General features: G+C 32.3%; 2 protein-coding genes across 2 annotated transcripts in view; one reads left to right on the top strand and one right to left on the bottom strand.

Moving 5' to 3' along the window:
• The window catches only part of LOC105226835 (muscarinic acetylcholine receptor DM1), a 70,050-nt gene extending 54,350 nt beyond the window's left edge, over positions 1 to 15,700 (bottom strand). The window contains exon 1 of the mRNA XM_049453501.1: positions 15,564 to 15,700. The gene's annotated coding sequence lies outside the window, so the exon portion shown is untranslated. The remainder of the gene's footprint in view (positions 1 to 15,563) is intronic.
• On the top strand, positions 1,589 to 22,982 carry LOC105226829 (obscurin). The gene is made up of 7 exons (XM_049453502.1): positions 1,589 to 1,786; positions 11,268 to 11,570; positions 11,637 to 11,959; positions 12,045 to 12,440; positions 12,507 to 12,668; positions 18,528 to 18,762; positions 18,923 to 22,982. Exons 1-7 carry the CDS (start codon positions 1,720 to 1,722, stop codon positions 19,090 to 19,092), a joined length of 1,656 nt encoding a protein of 551 aa, XP_049309459.1. The 5' UTR covers positions 1,589 to 1,719; the 3' UTR covers positions 19,093 to 22,982.
• Positions 22,983 to 24,197: the final 1,215 nt, after the last annotated feature.

Genomic DNA, 24,197 nt, shown 5'->3' with positions numbered 1-24,197 from the left:
TTTGTTTACTATAAAAAAATTTTATATTATAAAAAATTTACTATACAAATGTTTTTACTATAAATTTGGACTATAAAAATTTTTGGTTATAAATTTTTTCTATAAAATTTTTTTACTATAAAATTTCTTTACTTTATAAAAATCCTCAACTATAAAAAATTTACTATACAAATTTTTTTTCTACAAATTTGGACTATAAAAATTTTTTGCTATAAATTTTTTCTATAAAAAATTTTTTACTACAAAAAGCTTTAAATTAAAAGCATTCACTATTTACCAAAAAAGTCATATTTTCATTAAAAAATTAAATAAAAAATAATTAAATGTGAGGCGAAAAGTGGAAATTATATAAAAAATTAAAAAAACATTAACAAATCATATAAAGAAATTGAAATTAAAAATTAAAAACTATAAAAAAAATACAATTTAATTCAAAAACTAAATATTTTAATTGAATTCAAAATTTTTTACTATAAAACATTTTAATTTTAAACCTTAAAACCTTAAATCTTAAAAAAAAACATACAATTTAATTTAATAAGTAAAATTTTTTTATTAAAATTTTAGCTATAAAATTTGTATACTATATTTTTTTCTACTAAAAAAATTTATTTTGACCACAATAAAATTTAAATTAAAAACATTCACTATTTATTTTTGCTATAAAACGTTTTAAATTAACTAAATTTTACTATAAAAAATTTTTAATTTATCTTTAAAAAAATTTTTACCATAAAATTTTTATTTAATAAAAAAAATTTTTACTATAATTTTTACCATACATTTTTTTTACTATAAAAAACATTTTTACTACAAAAAAATTAAATTAAAAACATTTACTATTTATTTTTGCTATAAAACATTTTTAATTAAAACCATTAAAAAATGCAATTTTATCGAAAAAGGAAAATTTTTTAATACATTTTTTTTACTATTTATAAAAAAATTTAAACCATTAAAAATACAATTTAATTGAAAGCCCAATTTTTTACATATAAATTCCACCATAAAACTTTTTTTATTATAAATTGTTTTTTACTTTAAAAAATATTTTTAGAAAAATTAAAAAAAAAACATTCACTATTTATTTTTGGTACAAAACATTAAAATTAATTACATTTTTTTACTATAAAAACTTTTTTGGTATACAAATTTTAATAGTAAAACAATTTTACTATAAAATAGTTTACTATAAAAAATTGTTAATTAAAAACATTCACTATTTAACAAAACAAGTTATTATTTAAAAAAATTAAATCAGAAAGAATATTCGTGGGATTCTCAAATGAAAAAAAAATACAAACAAAATTCAGTATAATGGTTAAAAAATAAACAAAAGCAATAATAATTAAATAAATATTAAAAAAAAATATTTTTTTTTAGCTAGAAAATTTAAAACATAAAAATGTCATTAAAAATTGGATTTAAAATTTCCACCCTCTCAGAAAAAAAAAGATAAAAAACAAAACGAGTAATACAAAAAAATAAAAAAAAATTCAAAAAAAAAAAAATTATTTTGGCGTATATGTAGAATTAATCTTCAAATTTGGAACCACATTTTATAAATTATAAAAAAAAACATTAAAAAAATAATAAAAATTTTATATTAAAAAAAACACAAAAATTAGAAATTACATTTCATATAGTACAAAAACCCAAACCACATTTAAAAAAATAAAAAAAATCGATTACTCTACAAAACAAAAAAAAAAAATCAAAATGAAGGGCGGCACAGCACTTCTGTTAACCTTATTTTTTGCAACTATTTGCCTGCAGTTTAACACTGGTAAGTGGGGAATTATTTGAGGTTTTCGCTTTTGCGATAACACTTGTTGAATTATTTGCAATGCTATCGAATAATACTTTTACTAATAGCACTTAATGCGGTTGATAATAACCAATGAAATTAGCACATGCTAGCAATATTTTTTTTTTAAATATATATATTATATATAAATATTATATATTAGCTTTGATTATCAATCATCTGCCAACACATACTTTTGCAGTGGTGCTGGGAAAAAGGGGTGTATAATAGGTTCTTGTGAACTATTCGACACTTACTGTCAATGAAGGAGGGGCACACAGAGTTAAGGTTCGGTTATATTTGGTTATAGTTTATGTTATAGTTGGTTATAGTTTAGGTTATAGTCGGTTATAGTTTAGGTTACAGTCGGTTAGGTTAGGTCGGCAGTACGTAGACTGACTAGAGGTGCAGTTTAATTTGAATTGAAGTAACTAGCTACGGCACGGTGCCTGCTTTTCTTTTATAGAGCCAGCTAACAGCCAGCTTCGCATGAGGTTACCTTATGACTGTTAAATCACATCTCTGTTAAATCACATCACTGTTAACTCCCATCACTGTTAAATCACATCCCTTTTAAATCACATCACATCGCGGTGCCTGCCTTTCTTTTATAGAGCCAGCTAACAGCCAGCGCCCCTTAAGTTACTTTATGACTGTTAAATCACATCTCTGTTAAATCACATCACTGTTAAATCACATCACATCGCGAGCGGCACCTAACACTGGCCAGGCATGGTGCCAGCTTTTCTTTTATAGAGTCAGCTAACAGACAGTTTCCCGTGAGGTTACATTACATATTACTGTTAAATCACATCACATCGCGGTGCCTGCCTTTCTTTTATAGAGCCAGCTAACAGAAGGGTTCGCCTTTACGACTGTTAAATCCCATCACTGTTAAATCACTTCCCTGTTAAATCACATCACATCGCATGCCCTCCTGTACAAGCAAAGCGTGGATCGAGGTCACCTTGGTGGGAAAAGGAGCGCGCTTTTGTCAGGCGTTGCATTAAGGAACTCTTCAAGCTGGCTAAGTTGGCCGATGAAGAGACCTGCTGGAAGGTATGAAAAGATGTACTTCAGGAATATAAAAAAAGAAATTTGTAAAGCCAAGCGGGAGTCGTGGAAGAGCTTTTGCGACAAGTTAGAAAAGATAACCGCAGTAGCTGGGCTTAGAAAATGACTGTCCAAACTTTTGGGTAACAGCAGGCTGCTACACAAAAAATGTGGAGAATGGTCTGAATTCAGTAAAGAATTACTGGTAGACTTGGTCAACACAGATTTTCCAGCAGACGCTACAGATCTTCAACCTGTAAGAGATAGCATCTATACGGAAATCATTATGAAGGACTAGATATTTTGGGGAATCAACGGCTTCGAACCGTGTACATTGACATCGGTAAACACCGCAGTCGATGGAACGATAACGCTCTGCGAGATTTACGTCGTCATTGACATAGTTCAGCGAATGAAAGGGCAGTGGCTGCGCTAGCTAAGTCATATTGTCCGGATGGACAAGGTTTCCGATTCAGTACCCGGTGAAAGCAGAGGAAGAGGATGATCTTTGGAGAGAGCAGGTGGAGAAGGACCTGGTATCACTTGATATAGACGGTATTTGTCCAGCCATGATGCAGGACAACAACGCTGCTACTTTATCTGATCACAATATTCGAAGGTTGTTTAAGGGTTAACTACCAAATGAAACTCTTTGGAGCGGCGAGGCTCGTATTCATACCGAAGGCGCCCCTTTATTTCAAATGGAGACCAAAATCGCTTATAAAACTAATTTTTATATCATTTTAGGAAACTTATAACCATTTTGGGTGTTTGCCACCCCCTCAAATGGCTTTAGGCGAGAAAGTGTAGTACTCGTATATTCGAATTTTGGTGACAACACTTTGTCGAAAAAAGATATATCAAATTATTCTTTCTTAAATTAATTTCTAAAACACGAAATTTTGTGGAGGATTAAGCGATTTTTGACATGATCCCGGAAATTTTAAAATGGTTTCCAAAATACTGAGACCATTTTGTAAGCTTCGGAGTTTCAGTACTACTGAATTTATTACAAGCCACAATATCTATGTTTTTGATTTAATAATAAATCATTGTGTCATATAAAAAATATATATAATATTTCTGCAAGCGTGTTAGTGTTAGTCAGCCTTGAAAGCCTCATTAACTGTCATTGCAAACGGGGCTCATGCGGAACGATTCAGTTTTTGCTGACATAATTTCCCTTTATAATTGCAACAATTCGCTAATAATGATGAGTTTAAAATATTTGTAATACCCGGAATGACATAACTAACATTCGCAAATTTCAAAAAGTATGCGTAAGAAAAGAAAATGAAGACCCGCCGAGTTCTAGAGCAAAAAATCGACTACTCTGTTTCAAAAAGTAGTCGCAATTTGTGGATTCCACTGCATTTTTTCGAAAAACAGGGTCTATAAAACAATGATTTCCGACTACCGAGGATGTCATGAAACGTATAATTACTGGCAATGAGTCCTATGCTTGCAACCAGGAAACAAACGATCAATCGCCCGTATATCGTGGCAAAGGTGACTCGAAGTCGAAAAAACTACGTCAAAGCAGGTATAATCTTGATTTTTGACTTTTTCCTCGATTATTGAGGTGTGGTACACTCCGATTTCTTTTCGATAAGCCAAATTGGCAAAAAGGAATGCATTGGTACAAGTGTATTGAGACCAGTTGGGATTACTTTGAGGAGGACGAGATAGATTCTGAAGAATAAATTAAGAATTTTAAAATTATGAACACAGTCTTACTATTTTTTGTCTCAAAGTATTGTGTTATGCTTTTTGGATAGACAACAGCAGATAGTAACCGTCTCAAGTGTCTCATTCTTGTAGTAAGTAGCTGAACTCTTGAATTCTAAGCCTTTTGGAAGAAGTGGCACTTCGTACTCAAATACATATTGGGAACTGTTGTTATAACAGCGTGAAATAATCACAAATGATTTTGAAAACACAGCCATGCCGACTGATTAATCTATGTAAACCCGACAGGTTGCATACTGATTACGAGGACCCGATAGCCCTTAGTATGATTCGTATCATATGTATGAATGGACCGAATTAACATCTGCGATTCTTTGCTTAAACGAAATGAAATCGAACCATTTCTGAAGCCAATGGTAACACAAGACGAAAAGTGGATCAAATACGAATACAAAAAAATCAAGATCGAAAAAAATCATGGTCCAAGCGTGGTGAAGTTCAACAAATGGTCGCAAAACTAGGATTGACGCCTCGAAAGATTATGCTGAGTGTTTGGTAGGATTGGAAAGGAATCATCCACTATGAGCTGCTCCAGCCTGGTCGAACGATTGATTCTATATTTTACTGTCAACAACTGATGAGATTGAAGCAAGCAATCGAAAAAAACGGCCAGAACTGATCAACAGAAAGGGCTTCGTCTTCCATCAGGACAACGCTAGACCACACACATCTTTGATGACTCGGCAAAAACTGGGAGAGCTTGGCTGGGAAGTTTTGATGCATCCACCATATAGCACTGACCTTGCACTATCGGACTACCATTTGTTTCGGTCAATGCAGAACTTCCTTAATGGAGTAAAGTTGGCTTCAAGAGAAGCCTGTAAAAATTACTTGTCGCAGTTTTTCGCCGAGAAACCAGAAAAGTTTTACACTGATGGAATAATGTCTCTAGCGGAAAAATAGCAAAAAGTGGTCGACCAAAATGGTACATATTTGGTTCATTAAAGTTCATTATAAATGTAAATAGTTGAAGTTTGATTAGAAATACGAAAAGACTTTTTCGACTACCCAATATATAGAACTCTTTAGGGTCTCCGACATCTGCTTCTGGCTGTTACAAAAATCAGGGCAAACTTGATATAACGGAGTATGAGAATTGCTAAAATTTTTTTCAACTAATTCCAAAATAATCTGTATATAAATATATATATAATAAATCCAAAATTCAAAAGAAAAAATATCACCAACTCTTCATAGCCCCGAAAATAAGCGCTGATGTCAGCAGTAATGAGAAAGTAATTTACTACTTTTAGCGCTGACATGATAATTTCTTAAATAGTAAACATTTACTATTTTAATAACAAAAACTATTCATGTTTGGTGTATTTACACATACAAGTACATGAATATACTCATGTGTTTATCAAAAAAATTTTTGTCAAGTACGTTTATCAAACGAGACTAACTTAATTAAAAATAATTCGCCAAGAGAGAAAATGAAAAAAATTCTAGATATACATAGTATATCCATTTTTTGCTGGAATGTGTTATAACGTGATTTTTCCAACAACAAAAGAGGTGCTAAGATAAAGAATGCTGCTTTTGTTAATGTTTCAAACACTAGAACTATAGTGCCGTTTGGTATGTATGTATATACAAATTCAAATCTATGCATGTGTGTGTGTGTGAATATTTGTGGTTCTGACGTATATGCACATATACGCACACACATGCACAGGCAGCAGATAATTTATAAGGTAAACTTTGATATGATAAATAGCTGGAAGTCGATAAGATAGCAACTTCGCCCACAGGCCAGCAACCGAAAGTCACCAAAAATGCGATATTTGTTGGTGCGCTAATACTCAACATTAAAATGGAAAATAATAACAAAGAAAAATATGATATTGTTTGTACATACATACAGATGCGTTGTACATAACTGCTAATTTATGTACACAAGTTCACTTCCTATTTTGGCATGAGTTACTTAGAGTTAAGGCCAAACGTTACAAGAACAAAAAAGAAATAAAAAAAATACAACTACAAAAACAAAAACATTTAAAATTATAAAAAAAGAAGTTACAAAAACAAAAAAAAATAAAAAATTAAAAAAAAAAGAAAGAAATAAAAAAAAAAATTAAAAAAAAAATACAAAAAAATACATAAACATTAAAAATTATAAAAAAAGAAATTACAAAAACAAAAAAAAAATTAAACAAAAAAATAAAAAATATAAAAAAAATTACAAAAAAAAACAAAAACATTAAAAAATTACAAGAGCAAAAACATTAAAAATTATATAAAATTATACAAAAACAAAAAACTAAAAAAAAAAATACAATTACAAGAACAAAAACATTAGTAATGATAAAAAAAAGAAATTGCAAAAACAAGAAAATCATTTCCAAAAAAAACCAATTACCAAGCAAAATATCACTAAAAGAGATAACAGCAAAAAAGACTCATTCTTGTATTTCATGACATAAACTGCTATAAATAGTAATTTCATTGTAAAGAACTTGGCCAAAATGCCAAGAAAATAACAAAAAATTAATTACAAAGTAAAAGCAAAAATTTGGCCAAGTAAATTCATTAAAACATGTGCACAGTTCGCGCACAGTATTAAGGGACTAAGTACGCACACACAAATGCATACATGCACACATCCATATGTAACTACATATATGATATATGTATGTATGTATACCCCATTAAAAGCGGATCAAAAGTTATCTATATGTCACTTGAGTCAGTAAAATAATATTGTGTATAAAATACATGTCGATTTTTTCAACATGTCGGTCAATATGAAGGACGAATATTGCATTTCGGGCGTAGCAACTTTTTTCGGGATCCCGGAAGTATAAAAAATAGAAATTAAAAATCTTACAAAATATATTGTAAAACCTGTAGTGTCATATAAAAATTTTAATCCCGAAATTAACGGGATCCCGAACTGCCAAACAGATATATCGAGGTTTGTCACTGCTACCTATGGTCTATTGTGCCTTTTAATATATTATATCACATATGGTCACAAAGGTTCAGCACTCTGAACAATTCCAGAAGCTTGCTGGATGCGTTTAATACTAAAAAATTTAAGTTTCCGATTACACATAAAGTACAGAACAAGAATTCTATCATAAATATGTATGTATATCATAAAAACACTAAGATTCCGAAAGAAGTTGCGGGATCCTGAAAGTGTAAAACAAAGAAATATGAAACCTAAATTTATTGTACAAACTGAGTTCTAAGAGATCTAATATCGAACAAAATTATCGGGATCCCGACATGTCAAATTTTTTAATACCAAAATTTTGAAATTTTCGAATATGAAGTACAGAACAAAAACTTCTTCCTCTATCATAAAAAAATAACTACAAAATTTCGTGATCTTAATAATATTTTTAAAAAGGAGCCTCGAAATTTCGGAATTCGTAAATTGCATTTCGGGATCCCGAAAATATAGGCATTAAACTATATAGCACATTGGAATTTTAAACTAGCGAGTTCTAAACGCTCATATTTTAAAACATTAATCCCGAAAATTTCGGAATCCTGATCTTATAATTTTTTTAATACCAGTAGTTTTAAAATGTCGGAATTGTAAAGGATATGGGAATTGCAGTAAACCGAATACTTCTTAACATCTTTAGGATCGCGTCTTCATAGTATTTTACTACGAAAATTCGGAATTATAAAGTACGAATAATCAATATTGCATTTCGGGATCTCGAAAATATAGGCATTAAACTATATAGCACATTGGAATTTTAAACTAGCGAGTTCTAAACGCTCATATTTTAAAACATTAATCCCGAAAATTTCGGGATCCCGATCTTATAATTTTTTTTTAATACCGGAAATTTTGAAATGCCATAATTATTATGTATATGGGAATTGCGGTAAACTGAATAAATAACTCTTCACATCTTCAGGATCTCGTCTTTATAGCATTTTAATAACAGTGCTTCAAAAATTCGGAATTATAAAGTACGAATAATCAATATTGCATTTCGGGATCTCGAAAATGTAGACACGAATATTTAACGCTCACATCACAAAATCCCGAAAATTTCGGGATCCCGAATACAGAACTCTTTAAATTATATCAATTACCAGTATTACATTTCAGCATCCCGAAAGTTGAATTATATAGTATATGCGAATAGTAATACAGCGAATTACTGTAAATTAATCCCGAAAATTTCGGGATTCCGATCTAATAATTTTTTTAGTATCGGAATTTTAAAACGTCGGAATTATAAAGTATAGTACACGAACGGAACTACACATATGATTTAAAAAAATTTAAGCATTATAATTTCGGGACCCTGATCCCGTAATTTTTTTAATAATGGCAACTTGACAAGTTGGAATCTTATTTTCGAATAAGAATGTAGGTATATGAAATTTCCGGTATCATACATGAAAGAATTCTTTCAAAACACCTTTTCGGTAAAGTGTTGGGATTAAAAGACACATTTTCTATTTTATCTGAAAAGTGCATTAGGACCTTTGTTTGAAGATCAAGTAATAAAATCAGTTAGATTTATCAACGCAAAATTCAATTTTGCCAGATTCTAAAAGCACAGGTTATAACTGCAAAAACTAAAAGAAAGTTCAGAAATTTTCTTTGGAAAGAGAGCATTATGTAGCAGCCGTGTTATACATGGGTAAAAGGTAATGAAATTGCTGAAGAGAGAACCCATAGATATAGTAAAAAGTCCCTACCAACTGTTCAAAGAATTGAAGAAGACTCTAGAATCACCAGATCTCTGAACTACTATTTAACCAAACAATAAATCTCAAATATACAACGGAATCATGAAATATTTGACCGAAATTTCGGTATTATGAAAGCATTGCCTAATTGGCTACCTCAACGTGCTTCCACATACGTAGAGTGCCTCAATGAATTTTGTATATACACAAAGTAAAGTAAGATTTTAAGGTAGCCAGAGTCCTTATCAGAAACATGTGATTGGCAAATATATATATATAAATCGTCAATCGCCAATCGCCAAAAAAAATTAAGGTCAACAAAACAAGTTCACTGATTTTCACGCTTGTAGGTTGAAATGCTTGGCTTAATTTTGCACCACTTTCGCCAATTATTGATCGGATCGCTGTTATCTATATATAGTACATATTTAAGTATTTGTGTCTACATACACATTAACATAGAGGGGGTGCGTTCTTTTTTTGATTTACTAGGGTTGTTCAAAAGATAGTCGATTGGGTGGATTTTAGCAATTTTGAGGTTTGGCGCTCATAGGTGAAAATAAGACGGAATCTCATACAATATCTATACAAAGAACGAAGGAACTCTACTCGAGAGGACAATATTGAAATACCTACACTAAAGAAATTAAATTTTAGCTTGTCTTTAGCACTTAGCTAAACGCCCGCAAAGATTTATACTAGTCTTATCTAGGAACATCTCTTAATCTGTCATCTAATAGCTAATATCTCGTACAAAGTGAGGTTAGAATTTGGTTCGAACCTCTTTATTTCCTTATGTAGTTGGGTGATTGCGGATATGCATGTGGGACATTTTAGTCTTCGTAAGGCCTATGGATCTATACTTTATGGTGTGATCTAACACTAAATGTGCTCTCTGCTCGACAGATAAGACACTTTCTCATTTTCTACCACTTTTAATCTTTCTTCATGTTTGAAAATTTGATCCGCTATGTTATATAGTAGCTATGGGAGGTTCTACCTGAGATCCTGAAATATAATCGTTAAGCTAAAGTTCTTTCCTCAACTATCGAGAAAACTCCTGGCTGTCTCGGATTCATTAAATTCATATCCATAACTCGGCTGGTTAGTGGGTCAACTTCTAGTATTGCCATGACTTATTGAAAACCGTCATGGGAAATACTACTTATTCTTTATAAACCTTTATGGAGTATTATTATAAAGAAAACTTGGCCGAAACAGCTCTTGGTCATGTAAAAACCTAGTAAAATGTATTTGGGGGGCTGAAAGCAGCAAAGATTTGAACACGAAACTTAGAAAGCCTAAAACTGACAGAAATGTTTGAAAGACTAGACTACAAACTTGAAAATTGATTTGGAATTGAACGTCTTCGAGGTTTTAACCAATATAGTCTATGACGCTATCCACTTCTTCATATAAAAATCTAACAAGCTCATTAGTACAATAAAACGCTAAGGACGAATAAAACCGAAAGAACTTTGTAATATCTTTGGTTTATGTATATTTGATTGAAATAAGTCCCCGAACTATAAAGTAGCACTACATCTTGGGAGGGTTGGATTTTGAACGTTGCTTTCTACTGGACCAAAGCTTTTAAAGACCACCTTAACGCAAGTACCCGAAAGGTTTCAAAAACTCAAATTATTTTTTCAGGCACAATTCGAGTCGGCATCTCAGATATATGTGTTTTTCTTCTTATTTGCTTTCAATGTCCTACCTTGGCACGTTGCGAACCGTTTTATTTTCGGTACTGTAATCTGGTACTGGATGGCTTCCAAATCTATCAAAAGACGAAAAAATACTTCATTCTAACACTTAAGTTTTCTTCCTATCTTACATCACCGGTTTAGGTTATTGAACTAGTGCTAATTAAATTAATATTTCATGTCATTTACATTTCCACAAATCACTGATGGAATCACTGATCTCACACGGAAAAGTGTAAATTGCGAAATCAAATAATATAAACGTCTAATTTGAATTTTAGGTGTGGCTGTTGAGAACAAAACTGTTACCAGCAGTCCCGTCGGCGACATCGATTACGTAAAAGATGACTATTATTACGATGATGATGAGACAGACGCAGATGGAGGCGATGTGGACAATGAATATATTGATGATGAGGAAGATGACGACGTAGAATATGCGGATGAAGTGGCAAACGAGGCGGCGGAAATGAAAGCAGCGGAACTGAAAGCAGAACCACCCTATTTTGAAGAAGCGGAAGTCAATATTTACACACGGCCAGGCGAGAATCTACTGCTCGACTGCGCGGCCAAGAATATACATTGTGAGTACAAGGCGGGGAATCGCTGATATGTAGAGACTAACTCAGCTTATATGCGCTTCCTTACAGCAAAAAATGTGATCATGTGGTATAAGGGTAAAATAGTGATCGCAACCGGACAATTCGTTATGGATCCCAATGTGGATGTGCTCAAGAATAATTCGCTGGTGATACAGAATGTGACCGCTAAGGATGCCGGCGACTATTACTGCGAAGTGCTGCCTGAGAAGGTGCGCATGCATGCGCTGGTCGAAGTCGATGAAAGTCTAATGATATTCTGTGATGGCCATGAGGTAACCAATGAGACTTTGGTGTTTGTACAGGGTGAACCACACGTCTGTGTATGCAAATACTATTCGCTGGAAAATGTGCAGATCAAATGGTTTATCGATGTGAGTTGTCGACACTAAAGCAATTGGAGTGGATTGAATATACAAGACTTAACTACTTTTTTTTTATTTTTTCCTATCTCCGCAGGGCAAACGCGCCGAAAGTTTGGTCGAACGTGTGCTAGGCGAGGAGCTCTACATTGACAATGCAGATACCAAACATGGTGGCATCTACCAGTGTCTAGCCGATGATCTGTCACAAGAACCGCCGCATGCCATGATCGTTGTCGATGTTGTTTACGTGCCGAAGGTCTCCACTTATCGGCATTATGTCAATACGGAACAGGGTGGCAATGCCGAGTTGTATTGTGACTATGCGGCAAATCCGACTGGTGAAGTGTTGTGGCTGCGTAACGGTAAAAGGCTGAATGCCTCGCATAAATATACATTCAACGAGATCGCACATAAAGAACGCAAACGTTCGATCTTAACCGTTATGGATGTGAGCGCTAGCGATCTTGGCGAGCATGTATGTCAAGTGCAGGTGAGCAGGCATGTTGAAATATATATTTGAGTTGTGTTCTAAAAGTTTTTTTTTTTAATACACTAGAATGCCATCGGCCGTGGCGAAACGAAAGTGCATATCATTTACGAGCCGGAACATCCACAATTGGAGGACTTGGAAGTCAAAGGTAACCAAGCGGTGATACATTGGTTGGTGCGCAGCATACAGCCGTTATCGGAGGCGGTGTTGGATTATAAACTGGCGGGCGTAAGTACAATTGAAGTTGCAAATTTTTTTAGAACTTCAGTAAGTCAGCCTAGTCGAACCCTAACTCGAAAATATGGCTGCTGAAGGACTTCCAATAGCTCAACGGTTCCGCCTGGTTTAAATGTCATTAGTCGTCAAACTCCAGGCAGGCTTGTGTTTTTTATTCGGCCTCGTTTATAATCTTTATCGTGTAGAGATATCTCAAGCCAGTTTCCCAAATTTGTGGACAATTTCATAAGAGCACTCTGTCCCCTTCATTAACGACGAGGTACCCAACTTCGCTGAAGGTCTGACTATCTGATGTGGCAGCTTAAAATAAGACTGCTCTTGGGATCTTATGTCCGACACAACATACCAGCTTTCGATTCAATATTTAATAGTCTCACGAACCCTATCTGCATCTGAGAGAGAAAGCTTAATCGACCCAGCCTAAGGACTACACACTATGGTATAATCTCGCGATTGAAGAGTAAACCAAAGGCCAATGACACATTTTTGGGGTCTTCGTAGGGGAAGTTCAGTATAGCACAAAAAAGTTATTTGTGGTATCTTGGAACAGCGACACAAACTTTTCGGAGTATTAATCAGAGATTTTGAAAGCTTAAGGTACGACTTCATGTAAAATCGATAGTTTCTTCGAACTTCGCGTATTTCAAACCTAAAATTACGTTTTCGAATTAAGAGTACACTTCTCTGACATTTTTATTTGTGAGAATTCCGCAAGTACTAGAGCTACCTGTAGGCGACTGTTATCTTAAGAAAAGCTTTTTACGTCGAAAATGTCGAATAATCGATTGGGTCGGACTTCAAACTTAAATTACAATCACGCTAAGCCATTTCGGTCGAACTAAGAGCTTACTTCTCTAAATGCTTGGTTTGCGAGGGTTCTGGAAACACTACGGCTAACTGTAGGCTACGGATTGTCTTAAGAAAAGATCTTTACATCGAAAATGTGGAAAGATCGGTTGTTATCGTATCGGGGCGATCGGACTGTTTCATTTTGGTGGAAATACAAGTACGTTTCGAAGCTAGACTTGCTTGGTAATAATAACTTTATAAAACTGAAACCAGAAAGAAAGTGTAACGTAAATTCGGGACGTTCGTTGTTAGATCTTTAGGAACTCAAAGTCGATCAGACGGAAATTCCAAACCGCAAAGGAACTCCCGGAAACAGAATAGCTGACGAGATTGGCAAAAGTGCCATTCATCTGGCTAACGAACCAGTACAGAAAATACGGAAATCACTAAAAACCATATGGAATAAAATTTTCGAAAGGGCTCACAGACGGATCAGGCCAAGATGGAATGCCTTAAGGGCCTTAAGGATCGCCACCTTCATCAGCAAGAGTCCCGAAAGAAAACACGTATGCTTTTTGCTCACACGGTCTGAAAAGGACTGCAGGGCGGTTATTGGTCTAATGGCAGGCAGCAATCTATTGACATCACATCCGTACTGAAAGGGCATAAGTAACGACGATACATGAGGAAAGTGCAAGGAAGTAGGCTTGAGAGAGACGCTGAAACATTTGTCATATGACCGTCAACGTTTTTTGCGAATCTTGAGAGCTGTTTGGTATCTAGTTTTGATACTTCATCTAGTCTCTTCATCTGTGATTCAACTGCGAACGTCCTAGATATCTAAGACGATTACTAGATATTGCTGGACAGAACCATAAGAAGTGTTTCAGTGTCTCTTTTATGAGCACTTTCTGCATGTATCGTCGTTACTTGAACTTTCCGGCTCGCGTGTGATGTCAGTAGGTCTCGTCTTAGATATCTAAGAGCTTCGACGTTCAAGGTACTAAAGGGTGATTTTTTAAGAGCTTGATAACTTTTTTTAAAAAAAAAACGCATAAAATTTGCAAAATCTCATCGGTTCTTTATTTGAAACGTTAGATTGGCTCATGACATTTACTTTTTGAAGATAATTTCATTTAAATGTTGACCGCGGCTGCGTCTTAGGTGGTCCATTCGGAAAGTCCAATTTTGGGCAACTTTTTCGAGCATTTCGGCCGGAATAGCCCGAATTTCTTCGGAAATGTTGTCTTCCAAAGCTGGAATAGTTGCTGGCTTATTTCTGTAGACTTTAGACTTGACGTAGCCCCACAAAAAATAGTCTAAAGGCGTTAAATCGCATGATCTTGGTGGCCAACTTACGGGTCCATTTCTTGAGATGAATTGTTGTCCGAAGTTTTCCCTCAAAATGGCCATAGAATCGCGAGCTGTGTGGCATGTAGCGCCATCTTGTTGAAACCACATGTCAACCAAGTTCAGTTCTTCCATTTTTGGCAACAAAAAGTTTGTTAGCATCGAACGATAGCGATCGCCATTCACCGTAACGTTGCGTCCAACAGCATCTTTGAAAAAATACGGTCCAATGATTCCACCAGCGTACAAACCACACCAAACAGTGCATTTTTCGGGATGCATGGGCAGTTCTTGAACGGCTTCTGGTTGCTCTTCACCCCAAATGCGGCAATTTTGCTTATTTACGTAGCCATTCAACCAGAAATGAGCCTCATCGCTGAACAAAATTTGTCGATAAAAAACATTTCGAACCGAACACTGATTTTGGTAATAAAATTCAATGATTTGCAAGCGTTGCTCGTTAGTAAGTCTATTCATGATGAAATGTCAAAGCATACTGAGCATCTTTCTCTTTGACACCATGTCTGAAATCCCACGTGATCTGTCAAATACTAATGCATGAAAATCCTAACCTCAAAAAAATCACCCGTTATTTGAGCCCAAAAATTTTCACTTTTAAGTTTTTTCTATGGTCTTGGTATAAACTTCTATGAAAATCTCGCTTCTAATATAAAGTCTTCAAGTTATTATGCATATGTATGTAGCACCAACAATAAAAGTGGCATAAATAAGATAAAATTAACATACCTGTTACTCTTGATGGGGATTAACTCACTTCTAATCGCTGGCAGACATTTGCTTCGGTCATACATCTGTATATATGTTTGTATTGCAATTACTTGGAATTCAATTATCTCCCCTCAGTGTTCATCTCCACTGTGGAATATCACCGCTTTGGGGATGAATGTGACTCACTTATATACATATATAAATACATATATGCTATGTAAATGAAGGTGTGCTTGTTTACAATCCACAAATCTTATCAGTTTAGAGTTTTATTTTGTCAGTAAGCAAGCAGATTGCGCAAATTTTCTGAAAAAATATACAATTCAGATTATTTATGCAACTGTCTTGCGTGTGTATGTGTGTGTGTTTATAAAAGTGGCAAGTTTTGGAAAATAATTTTAATTTTTATTTTGTGAGATTAAAAGTGCAGATTGCAGCACACGCTGACGGCCAAATTCTTTTATAAACAAAATGTTATTGCCAAATTGCTATAAATCTTAGAAGCAGAGATGGCAGATGCCAAACTCAACGGAGCAATAATTTTTTAATATTTTTTGTGGAATTTTCGATTTAAAAAAGTAGAAATATACAGCTTGTTATGTATCAGAAGAAGAATTCGAAGAGTACACTATACATTATTCGACAGGCTTCTGAATAAACTACGACGGGTCCTGGGATACTGCAAAATTTCGAAACAGATCTTGGACATAAGTCGACATAGAGTTAGGTTAGGTTAGATTGCTGATCTCTCATTGCGGCGGGAACACATTTAGACTGTTAGGAACAGTCTTTGGTGATGCCAAATGAAAAACTCCAATAGTCGGATATCAGCTATCGCCAAAAAGGTCCTGAATTCAACACAAATCTGTTTAGGTGTCTTATTTCTATTTTTGGTATTTTACCTTGATGTCTGAAAGTATGAGATTCGAGATATTTTTGCCATGATAAGGCAAAAGCGGGACATTTAAGATGGAAGTTTTGATATGATTCTATCTCATCTACTTCTAAACACCTGATGCAGCTGGCATCTGCAGAGATATTCAATCTTACTGCATGAATGCCGATCGGACAGTGTTCAGTTAGAACTTCTACAACAACTGAAATGTAGCCTCAGCTCAGGACGAAGAGTACCTTCAATCTCTTACGATTTACCCAGAAGGGGCTTTCCACTACAAAGCTGCTGATAGTCGACCAACATTTGCTGATTTGCTCTTAGGCCCAACAGTCTATTGGTAAACCACAAGTTGTCAAAGGAGCTCCCAACCGTTTCTATTCCGTACTAAAAGAGACTGAAGCACCAATCCTAACAAGCCTAACAGTTTCCTGCAATACCGCTGTGGCCAAGTATACAAACTGATCAATCATAAAATATCACGATGCTAATGATAAGGAGTCTTGACATCTTTTCATTGGTCTTGAGCGCACAGACAGTGAACTCAAGGCTAAGATCGCTGCTCCACTATTAAAATAGTCATTACTCTGAACGAGACGGCTGGGCTTCGGAGCAGTGGATCTACTGCTACCTTTATGGAAGCCACCTTCGTTTAGAAGACGATACAGTGGCCCGGAAGCCTAAAACTGGAGCTGATGGAAAGTTACTGACAGTGTACTCCTCCACCAAACCTCCCCGCAAGCTTTGATCCATCCGTAAAACAGCTCACTATCCCTCTTTTCCAGTCAGTTCGGTTTATTCGGCGCCTTTCACAGCAATGACTTGGGGCTGTGTTCGACGTTTTGGCACCAAATTTGGTTCAGTGATGTGGTCCATTTCTGGCTTAATGGGGATGTAAACAAGCAAAATTCCCGCATTTTGAACGAAGAGCAATCAGAAGGTATTCAGGAGCTGTCATTTCATCTAGAAAAAACAACGGTTGGGTGTGATTTGTGGGCCGATGGAATCATCGGTCCACATTTCTTCAAAAATGATGACGATGAGAACGTAACCGTCAATGGCAACCGCTATCGCGCCGTAATAACCGACTATTTGAAGCCTGAAATTGAAGCTCGTGATCTCGGTGATATTTGGTTTCAATGGATTTATTGAGAGTACACTTCGCTGAGCAGATAATTTCACATTTTGGGCCGGTCGATTGGCCACCAGGATCGTGTGATATCATACCGTTAAGACTTTTTCCTATGGGGATATGTAAAGTATAATATCTATGCGGACAATCCCGCTACGATTCAGGCCTTAGAGCAATGCATTACGCTTGGCAATTGCCAGTTACCGGTCGAAATGCTCGAACGAGTTATCGAAAATTGGACTCCATGGATGGACGAATTGAGACGTTGCCGCGGCCAACATTTGAAAGAGATAAACTTCAAAAAATAAATGTCAAAGAATGTGCTTTCGAAAGATATTAAACTTTCACCATAAAATATAAAGTTTCTGTGTTTTTTTTTAAGTAGGGAATCTCGAAATGGATAACCCTTAAAAAATAAGATCAAAGCGTGTGCTGTGAGGAGGAAGTTGAAAATGAGTGATAAAATTCTATAATCTATTTCCACGAATGCTGGCGGCCGCTGATTACAAGCCGTAAAACTTTTATTTTAGATTGCGAAACCGCAGAAGACGACACCACAACCACGTGCACCGCCATGCAGTACGTGTTCTATGTAAATAAGGTGATTCAATGTATCTACAAACGACTATCTATTCGATTGCGCCACTTGGAGACGCGCTGGGCGATAATCGCTAACGCAATTAGTGGTATTTAAATTGAATCACGCAGAGCGGGTTAAGGTTATCGCAAGAATTCGACTTGAGTTTTATCACAACGCACATATTTATATGTTTGCCACTGTATAGCGGGCAGATACTGCTCAGCTGCTGATAGGAAAAGTGCTTCTATGTGTTCTTATTATATACATTATTTGCTATATATGTACATATATTTATATTTTTACTATTATATGTATATATGTGGATTTATCTAATTTTATTAATTTCCTTCACTTCCCCACCTGCCCTTTCTCAACTAGTCATACACTTGGAGCAAGGTATCTGTGGTGCATACACGCCGCCATGCGGAAAGTCACATTTGGAAGGTGACTCACGAGATGGAACTCACGCCGGGCAGTTGGCATGTGCGTATGCGCGCGAAAAATACCGTTGGCTGGTCGGCATTTTCCACGCAGCATGATTTCGTAATTAAAGATAATGAAAGTGATGTGGATGCTTACGATGTGCTCGATGGTGTCGACGACGATGCTGAAGGTGTGTACATAAATAAGGCAAATAGCTGTTATGTGCGTATGTCGCGTTGGCAACAGGTTATTGCAACATGCAACATGCACGTACAAACAAGCATTTTCATAAAGTTTTATATTTATGTGATATTGAAATTTAATTTATTTGCGTTTTTGCTTGCTTTCAGATGGCTTGGATACAGCTGGTGCGCCGAAAAATGTGGTCGCTGTGGCTAGCTTTGGCGGTGGCGGCTCGAATGGCGGCGCAGCATTGCAAGTGGCAAACAAATTATTTGCGCTGCTGAGTGCCGGTAGCATGTTTTTGTTGTTGTTATGCTCAAAAAATGGAATTTTATAAAACATTACCAAAGTGTTTGGGATAAACTAGTGGTTAGTTATGTGCATACATACATGCATACGTGTTTATGTGTTGCGTTTTGTGCATTTGTGTAGATATGTATGCAAAGAAGGCATGCATACACACATGCATGCATATGTAAATACAATATTTATTTGCTTGCATAACTGTATGTTGTAAATTTTTGTGTATTTTTATTATATAATATTATTTATGTCAAAACTATTGGTGCCAAACATAGAGTTAGTCAAACAACACACACACACACACACACACTATATAAAAGCAAGGAACGAGTCACAAATAAATATTCTAAATATTTATGTTACAAATAGTGATAAAATTATGAGCTAAGCAACATAAGCGTTATCTATTAGTTAAAAATATTCTTCCAAAAATTTTTAGGTTAAAAAAAATAATGAAAATAAGAAAAATATTTCAAAAATATTAATTAAATAATAAAAAATTTTAATTTTAAAATCAAATTTGAAAAAAAATATTTAATATAATTTTTATTAAATATATTATTTTTTAATTTAATTTTTAATTTCATTTTTATTTTCATTTTTAGTTCAAAAAACTCTTTTTGTTTGGCGAAATTTTAATTTTTTAATTTTAAATTTGTTTAACCAAAAATTATTATCTTTGTTATTTTTTCAAATAAAAAAAAATTAAAAAAATTTAAGTTGAAAAAATTTTAAATTTGTTTAATGAATAAAAATTATTTTAATTAATTTTTTTGTCTGAAAATTCCTTTTTTTTGTATTTATAATCAAAAATTATAACATATATGTATGTACATATTAAGTTTTCAATAGAAAATTTAAATTTTGCAAATTTTTTAAACAAAAATTGATTTTGTTTGTGTTTTTATTTTGAAACACAGAATCAAAAGTAAAATCAGGTAATAAGTTGTGGACAAAATGTATGTTGAAGAAGTAAAAACAATTAATATAAGAATATATTTAATTAACTATGTTTGTTAATAATTTAAATTGAATAAACATGAAAAGCAAAATAAAGAAATATAATATAAAGTTTTAAAAGCCTTCTTTCAAGTCATTGTTCAAGTTTCAAGATCATTAAGAAACAAAGATTCCGAATTTAAAATTTATAATTAAATTTGTTTTTTTTTTTTGCTTCAATTTTTAAATAAAAATATTTTTCTTTTCAATTTTAAAATAAAAGTACATTTTTCAAAAATAAGTAAAAATTAAAATTAGAATAAATTCAACAAATTTTAACTTAATTTATTAAATATTAAAAATCCAAAAAATAAATTTAAATTAAAAAAAATGTATTAAAACGTTGTAAAATTAGTACGAACTGTATTTCTTTAATGTAAAAAAATATTTTTTTTAGTTTTTTTGTTGTTTTTAATAAAAAATAATTTATTTATTTTTTTTTAATTTAATATTCTTTTTATTAATTTTTGTTTTGCGGGTAAAAATGGTTATTAAATATTAAAAATGTAAAATTTTTAAAATCCAAACTTTTTAAAGAGAACATTTTTTTAATTTTTTTTTGTTTTTAATAAAAAAAATTTAATTAATTTTTAAATTAATTAAAATTAATTAATTTAATTAATTTTTTTTTTAATTTACAATTTTTTTAATAATTTTTTTTGCGTCAAAACCTGTTTCGTGCAGTTATAAGTTGAGAATATAAAAACAATTTTTTAACAGGAAATATTTTTTAGTTTTTTTTTTTTGTTTTTTTTAATAAAAAATATTAATTAATTAATTTTTTTTTTTAATTTAATATTTTTTGATTAATTTTTTTGCGGGTAAAATTGGTTATTAAATATTAAAAATGTAAAATTTTTAAAATCCAAAAATTGAGAAAAAATACTGCAATGTTTTTTATTTTATTTTCTTTATATTTTTTTTAAACTAAAAATGTGTGTTTTTGTTTCGTTCAAAATTAAATGTATTATTTTATTAAAAAATTTCTAAAAGCTTATTTTTACTGTCAAAACTTTTTAAAGAGAACATTTTTTTAATTTTTTTTTGTTTTTAATAAAAAAAATTTAATTAATTAATTTTTTTTTTAATTTACAATTTTTTTAATAATTTTTTTTTTGAGTCAAAACCTGTTTCGTGCAGTTATAAGTTGAAAAAATAAAAACAATGAAGATGTGAGTAAATTGAATTATGTTATATATATGTTTTAATAATTAAAAATTATTAAATAGTTAAATTAAAATTAAAAAAATTGTAAAATTTAAAAAAATAATGTATGCATGTTATTTTTTTAATTTTAAAATATTTTGCTTCATTAAAAAAATATATTGAATTTAAATCTTAGAATTAACTTTATTTTGTTTAAATTTCAAAGTAAAAAAAATGCAAACTTAAATATAAATATATAAAAAAAATTAAAAAAAAAATATTGTATAAATTAAAAAAAGTATAATAGTCGTTACTTTTCTTCATTATTTTTTTTTTTTGAATTTAAATTCTTTTAATTAACTTTTTTGTTTGAATTCCAAAAAAAAAAATTTAGCTGTATAACCTTCTTCTAAAATTGTGCCAAAACTTGCTTCATACATTTGTAAATGAGTACCCTACACCTCACCTAAGTTATTAATAAGGCCAGTAAAAATATGCTTTCTGACAAAATGTCATAAAAATTTAAAAAAAAATTTACTAAAACAAATAAATGTTGATTAAAAAAAAATTTAAACAATCGGTATTCAAAAAAGAGAAAAAGTTGAAATGAAGAAACTAATAAATTACTAAATAAATAAATGTATATTTTTTCGCTTGGTACTCTGAAAACTATGTATGTAGGTATCTTTTTTTTATTTTATTATTGTTATAATTTTTATTTATTTTTTATTATTTTTTTCGTTGATTTTTGAGAATGGATATCTCGTAAACATTTAACCTCATCGAAATATTATACTAGACCAATTTATAGAGCAATAAATTTCTTATACAGCTTTGACTTTTGCAATTTAAATATTGATTTTTTTCATTCAGAAGAAAAGAAACATTTGCCCTAAAATAATGAAAATTTTACTGTTAACATGTTACGATTTCAATTTTCTATAAGATCTATAAAACGTGTTATTTTTTCAAGTAGTAATTGAAAGCGATATATGATTTTTTCTAATTGTTAAGAAGAAAATAGAAAACTGTTAGCCCAGCGGGTTACAATTATAAGCTCATACTTGGAGAGACTTGCTTTGAGATGTTTAAAACCTCATTTTTCAGAGAACCAAGTGAAAAATAATATTGGTTGGTTTAACCCACCCTAATATATAGTTATATATCTATTTGAAAAACACCGAAAAACTCAAACGAAGAATCAAATATAATCGCTTTAAGTGTCTTTAGCTATTAAGATTGTTAGCAAAAGTGGTTTGCTAGTAAAAAAAATTATTGCACAAAATTTCAAAAAACTTAATTTTTAAATTTTTTTAATTTTATCAAATTTTTTAATTTAAAAAATTTTAATTATTAATAATCTACGATTTTTAATTGCTCAAAAGTAGATGTAATTTTTAACTTTTTTAGATTGCTCAAAAATTACTTTTAAATTTATTTCTAATAAATTACTAAAAATAATTTAAGACAAAAACTGCAGCGCTTAGTCTTCCAAATACCAAAAAAAACAGACAATTTTTCAAAGAAAAACCAGCTAAAATCAACTTAAGTCATTTTAGCAGCTAATTAAAATTCCTTGCAACTTAGCTTGCTACAAATAATTTGAAAATTATAAAAAAAAAAATAAATAAAAATAAAAACTTTAAGCAGCCAACCCTATAAATTTTAAAATATAGAAAAAGTATAAGGCCGAAGCAAGCCACTACAAGATTACGCTTTAGTCTCATTTTAAGTCATTTTAGCTGTTAAGTGAGATGCTGAGAATTTCTAATATATATGTATGTATGTAATTATGAGTATTTAGAGGCCTTAAGAAGTGCCTGGTTATAAATAAATATACTAATATATTATATTAAATGTTATATAATTGTTTTGTTGTTAATAAAAGTATGCAATTAACGGAAGAGAAATCGATTTTTCGAAATGGATTTTGTTTTTTGGAAATTTTTTTTTTAATTATTAAATTTTTTCAGTACTATAAATCGTCACCTAAAATGCAAAATAACATATCATCAAAAAATCGAAATTGAGTTTTTTATTGCTTACGACGCACTACATCTGTATTTGTAGCATAAAGTTTTTAGCTTCCGCTTTCAGATATAACCAAAATATAACCAATATATAACCCAATTTATACCCATAACTATATTTTCAAAGGTCAGTTAGTGTTGTGGAAAATGCATAAATAAATTCAATTTTGATTCCGCTTAAGTTTGGCGGCAGCATCTGGGCGACACGGCGGCACTTTGACTGTGAGAAATTCGATATATTTTGATTGAAAATCGCCAAAAATTGGCTTTGGTCACGTTCGCGTGGTATTGTCAGTCTGTTGTGTGTGATTTGTGTATGAATAATTTGGTGAATAAATACAAAAGAAATAAAGTTAGATACAAATACCCATGAATAATTCGGCAATACTATTAGACACGAAATTTTCCACAGAATTTATTGTTGGGTGGGGCAAAAACAAGTCTATCGGAATTTATTGTGAGAAATAAAACAAAGTACAAAGAAGCAATTTAAAGCATTAATTATTTTTTGTGTTGAAATCATTGCTCAACTTCGCTTGGTATCTTTAGGTTACAGGCCCATAACCACCTATGAATTTCAAATATATCGAATTGTATATATGTATATAACGAAATCTCCCATAACCGGACACTGGCTGGCGGAACCATATGGTGGATACGAAAGCAATATGATATCCAGTGCAAGAACTTTTGCCATCGTTTTCACTGACTTGTGATACTGTGTATTATCCTGATAAAATAAGACTTTCTTTTTCTTTAAATGCGGCCCTTTTTCCGCGATTTTTTCCTTCAAACGGACCAATAAGGCTATGAAATAGTATCTCTTAATTCTGCTTCCCTTTTCAAGGTAGTCAATAAAAATTATTCCATGTCATCCCAAAATACAAAAAGCCAACTGTTGCATTTTCCCGCGCTTTGAAGCGGGTGCAGTTCACTCGATTGACTATTTATTGGACACCGGCTG

Source organism: Bactrocera dorsalis, chromosome 3 (genome assembly GCF_023373825.1).
Source record: "Bactrocera dorsalis isolate Fly_Bdor chromosome 3, ASM2337382v1, whole genome shotgun sequence".
NCBI lineage: Eukaryota > Metazoa > Arthropoda > Insecta > Diptera > Tephritidae > Bactrocera > Bactrocera dorsalis.
The sequence above is the reverse complement of the archived record's forward strand: the minus strand, read 5'-3'. Positions and strand labels throughout refer to the sequence as shown.

Bases quoted from the DNA above. Each gene is read 5' to 3' on its own strand.
- LOC105226829 (XM_049453502.1), top strand. From the start codon at position 1,720: ATGAAGGGCGGCACAGCACTTCTGTTAACCTTATTTTTTGCAACTATT. The intron at 11,960-12,044 runs GTGAGTTGTCGA...CTATCTCCGCAG, and splicing joins AGATCAAATGGTTTATCGAT to GGCAAACGCGCCGAAAGTTT. The intron at 18,763-18,922 runs GTGTGTACATAA...GCTTGCTTTCAG, and splicing joins TGTCGACGACGATGCTGAAG to ATGGCTTGGATACAGCTGGT.